A 4421-nucleotide genomic window follows, 5' to 3' on the forward strand; every position below is an offset into this window, starting at 1 on the left:
CTTTCAGACTCTAGCAATGTGTTTGTTGATTTTGAGCATGATGATGTAGAAGTGCTTCAAGCAGCATATGAAAAGAACTGAAAAATCTTTTACCTGAAAGCAACAATAAAAGTAACTTATTCTGAGGTGCCACAGCCAATCATTGTTACACCACTACAATGAATCCCATTGAAGGGGACTGACAAAAGAAACGGAGTGCCAATTTTTTGCCTTGAGACCTGTGGGCATTTTGAGGAGGCCAGAGCAAGACCTGCGCTCGTGCTGACAGCAGCCTGCACCGCACCCTGACCGCTCTCTGCTCCCACTGAAGCTTCTCAGAGAAAACCCTGGAGACAGCCCCGATTGCACACTGTTTGAAGGCCAGGAGAAAGATATGTAAACAACTGAGTAGATTTTTGAGGCATCCCTTCTTGTCATCCTGGAAAACAGAATATTTGCGCAAAGACAGGCTAGTCATTACTCAGAAAAGACCAAACTATGAAAATAGGAAAAATAGTAGACTAATTAACCTAGATCACTGAAAAACCTAAGAAGCTCTCACTCCTGTTGTCTTGAACTAAAATAGATCAAGTACTTCCTGTTCTATAAAATACTCTCTGTAAGGGATATTTACTAAAAGACAATGTTGGTGAGAAGACAGGGCTGTTTTAACAAATATACTTGTAAAAGAGCTGCAACTCAAATATGGCATGAATATGCAGTGAAACAAAATCTGTAAAATTCAGTGCTGTGGGTCATAGTTCTGACAAGCCATTGATTTCACACTTCACAAGGTGAGCTGCAGTACAAGGTGAAATGGGATGCTTCTCAAGGATTTCTGCAGTTCCTGCTCCCAGTCCCTCTCTCCTTTAAATTATCTTCTGAAAAAAAAAGAAGTGTGTGTCAGTGTGGATACACGCTTCTGTTTTTCATTTGTCATTTCTTTGGCTATTTGGGTCGGTGACAAGTTTTTGTAAACATCTCTTGTTTGAGGTAATTAGTGTGAAATGTACTACAAATTTATCACTGTTTTCCTTACTAAAAATTAAGCAAGTCGATAAGAGTTCCACAAAACCATAATTAACTTTCCTTTTGAGAAAAGGGATGCATTTTTTAAATGTTTTTATTGCTTTAGTACTGCGTGTTACAAAAAAATGTCTGCCATGGCAAAACGCACTAAGAACAGGGATGAGTGCAAACCAAACAAATCAGAAAGTAAACTATCTATGAAACCACTTATTTCAATGCAACAGGGAACAGTAATAGAAGTTTGGAAACAGCTTTTCCTCCTCTGGAGAGCACAGAACTTTTTTTTCCTCTATAGGAGCTCCTGACATAGGTCAAAGTATTGCACTACGCTCAGATTTCAGTTCTTTTCCTCCCAGAGACACCTAAACATTGTCCCCAACAACAAGTTTATTTTGTTGGAATAGATGAAAAGCCTAGTCCTGAGAAAGACTGCAACCTGCTCTGTCTTGCCAAGGCAATAGCTATGAAGTGTGCTGTCTTCAGATGCTGGACAGAAAGATAAGGAGAGCTTGGAACAGAAAAATGTGGATTCCACACCACGACTACTTCTCAGATCTCTATTCCAATCAGTTTGTACTGACTTCTAAAAGCGTAACTTCTCCAGGAATACAACTAGCATGAGCACTTTACTCAGATGCTTCAACAGAACTCCACAAATCTTGTGTTCTGTCAGGCTTTCTTCTCTTAGCACCTCTACAAAAAGGGATTCTGAAGTGAAGAGATGACTGATACCTTTATCTTTTGGTCCACACTAACATATTAAACAATACCTTCCTGTACCTCTGATGCCAAATGAAACCAAAGTGCAGCTAAAGTTATCCAAATTCCTGGATGTGCAGCCGTCTCTTTGGCACCACAGTTCATCTGATGTCAGCACTTGGTTTTTTCTGGTTAAGTCATAAATTGTGCATTATTTTCTCTGAAGTGTTTATAGGCTGGCAAATTCTCATTGTGAGGACCTGTTCACAGGCTAGTATAGCTTACAAAGTGAAAATAATCCCTTTTCTTCCCCGTTCAGTATTTCTTTTAATGTTATGAGATAATTGACATTTCTTCCCTCTCTCTGCTCTCATTTATTAAGGTAATAATGCTTCTGAAGTATTTCATAAATTCCATCCGAACATCTTCAGGATCATCTTCTAAGTTGGAATGTATTAGTTTCAGCTTGTTCATCGGGTAAGCTTTGAAGGTAAATAAAAAATAATTAGGCATATTCCTTTTTTATAAAAGAAGTATTCACAGTCAAGCTCATGGGACAGCTCACGCTGAAGTCAGTTGGAATTCAGTAGTATCCAGTGTTTGATACCCCAGATAACATATAACACACGAAGAAGACGTGTCATAGCCTGTTAGCATTACAAACAAGGACAACTTGTTGCTAGATTAAACTCTTCAAACATTATTATGTTTGGTCTCACGTTCAGTTAGCCAGAATCAAACGATTCAGCACTGAATTGCAATTTTACTATTGAAGTGATATGACATTCTTTGATTACTTCAAAATTATGGAATGATATTCTTATGTTAAATATGTATTAATATATTAATACTTACAATAAATATGTATTTGTTTGAACACTGGAACAGGTTGCCCAGAGGGCGTGTGTGTTCTCATTTGTATAAACAGCCACAAATAATTCTGCAGTATATGAAGTACCTATTACTAATTTTAAGAGGAAGATCATTAGACGTTTATTTCAAAGGGCTCCTATTCTTTTGATCGATAAAATGCAGGCTTAAATGGCCTCAAACGTGTCAGTTAACAAAAGATAAAATTAAATGTAAGAAACAAACTACTAGTGATGATGACACATGCCTACAGACATCAGGAGTTCTCATTCCTGGCTCAGCTACGTACTCACTGTGTGATCTTTGAGAAGTCAGACTCTTCTTGCCTTTACTTTCCCTTCTGTGAAATAGGAGTATTGCTCACCTTCTAGACGACCTTTGAAATTCATTATTTCTGTTTTTGCAAAGCATTCTAGTATTCTTTGATTGGCAGATTTAAATGAAAAATGCAAGCCATAAGGTATGAACAATTTTAAAGATAAATAGATCAATAAAAAACTCTGAGTCAGAGATTGAGTTTTCCATCTTCTTACCCAAGGACAGATTTTCTGTGTCCCCCGCACTGCCTGGCTTGTGATGTGCAACTAGGAGACACTGACTATCAAGCAGTGGCTGCTGCTGCACGAAACAGGAGTACCACATTTCAATTTCTTTCAGGTGACTCGGCAGCTCAGGATTGAAGATTATTATTACACCATGAGAATCCTTCATCAGAGCTGGCCAGCATGTTTCAAACCTTGAAAAACAGGTGCATGGAAAATGGTAAGATTGATAGCTGGAAAACAGAAACATGCACTCAAACTTCCTCAAGTTTTCTTCTTCCCTCCTCAGAAACACATTTCAGTACTTTATTATAACATCAGTAATCTTGACAGTGATCTATCATATTCCAAATATTTTGACTTACCTATTATGTTAGTTGGTCCCATGATTTGCTGACAATGTAGTATTTGGTCAAATGCTTATTTAAACTTTTTCCCTAAAAATGGATCTGTCCACTTCTCAGTTGTATCTTTTGGAAATTAAGGCCTAAATCATATATATACATTGTTTGAAGTCCACTCACATAGTAACTTCAAGGAGATAAAGGCAATTACAGAGTGGGCCTCTGTCTCCTGTACCTGTAACTTCATTCTAGGAGCTATGGACTTTACTGTTATACTCAGTCCTTATCCAAAACAAAGTTCAGTGTAAGCTGGGATCATGGCAGAGAGCACCTAATATTAGATGCTTTATAGCCGAAACTATAAAAAAATATAATGGGGTAAAGAGTCGGGAATATTCCTCATCTCAAAAAGATCATTGGTTTTAGGCCTTAAGTACAAATATTTTGTGTAAACAGAACTATTACGAATTAAGTAGCCTGGAGGAAGTAACAATGATGCTGGCTTACTTTTGATCACCACTGCAATCCCACAACTCAAATCGACACCCAGCTCCCTTGCTGTTACCGTTCAAGTTCGGCTTCTCATACTCCAGAATCCTGTGAAAATGAGTGGATATAGGATGTGGTATCATTCTACACACGACCACAACCAGAAAGCGGGACTTTCTGAGGGGCAGACAATTGTCAGGGGGTTGGTTCAGTCAGCATGCCACGAGGTTTCGCTCACCTTACACCTTGCGTCGGGCTGTAGCTGCCAATCCCTTCTATGCTCTCCGAAACAAAGTTTGCCAACACCGATTTTCCAGACTGGCAGAAAGCGGGAGTTAAAGACACCCGTAGGAATTTAATGTGCCAAAGCCACAACGAAGAGAAGAGCACGGTATTTATCCAAGCACCAGTTAAGGCCCCTGTGCATGCAGGCCTGCCCCCCCTCCCTCCCGCCTCCAGGGACCCCCCC

At 39.2% G+C, this 4421-nt stretch overlaps 1 protein-coding gene across 1 annotated transcript; it reads right to left on the minus strand.

Annotated features, from left to right (window-relative positions):
- Window positions 1-1104: 1104 nt before the first annotated feature.
- Window positions 1105-4272, minus strand: IFT22 (intraflagellar transport 22). Its single transcript, XM_009276414.2, has 4 exons — window positions 4191-4272; window positions 3971-4060; window positions 3111-3313; window positions 1105-2189 (listed from the first exon to the last, which is right to left on the minus strand). The coding sequence occupies exons 3-4, from the start codon at window positions 3286-3288 to the stop codon at window positions 2041-2043; spliced, it is 327 nt and encodes a 108-aa protein (XP_009274689.1). The 5' UTR covers window positions 3289-3313; window positions 3971-4060; window positions 4191-4272; the 3' UTR covers window positions 1105-2040.
- Window positions 4273-4421: the final 149 nt, after the last annotated feature.

Source organism: Aptenodytes forsteri, unplaced genomic scaffold, assembly GCF_000699145.1.
Source record: "Aptenodytes forsteri isolate BGI_AS27 unplaced genomic scaffold, ASM69914v1 Scaffold209, whole genome shotgun sequence".
Classification (NCBI taxonomy): domain Eukaryota; kingdom Metazoa; phylum Chordata; class Aves; order Sphenisciformes; family Spheniscidae; genus Aptenodytes; species Aptenodytes forsteri.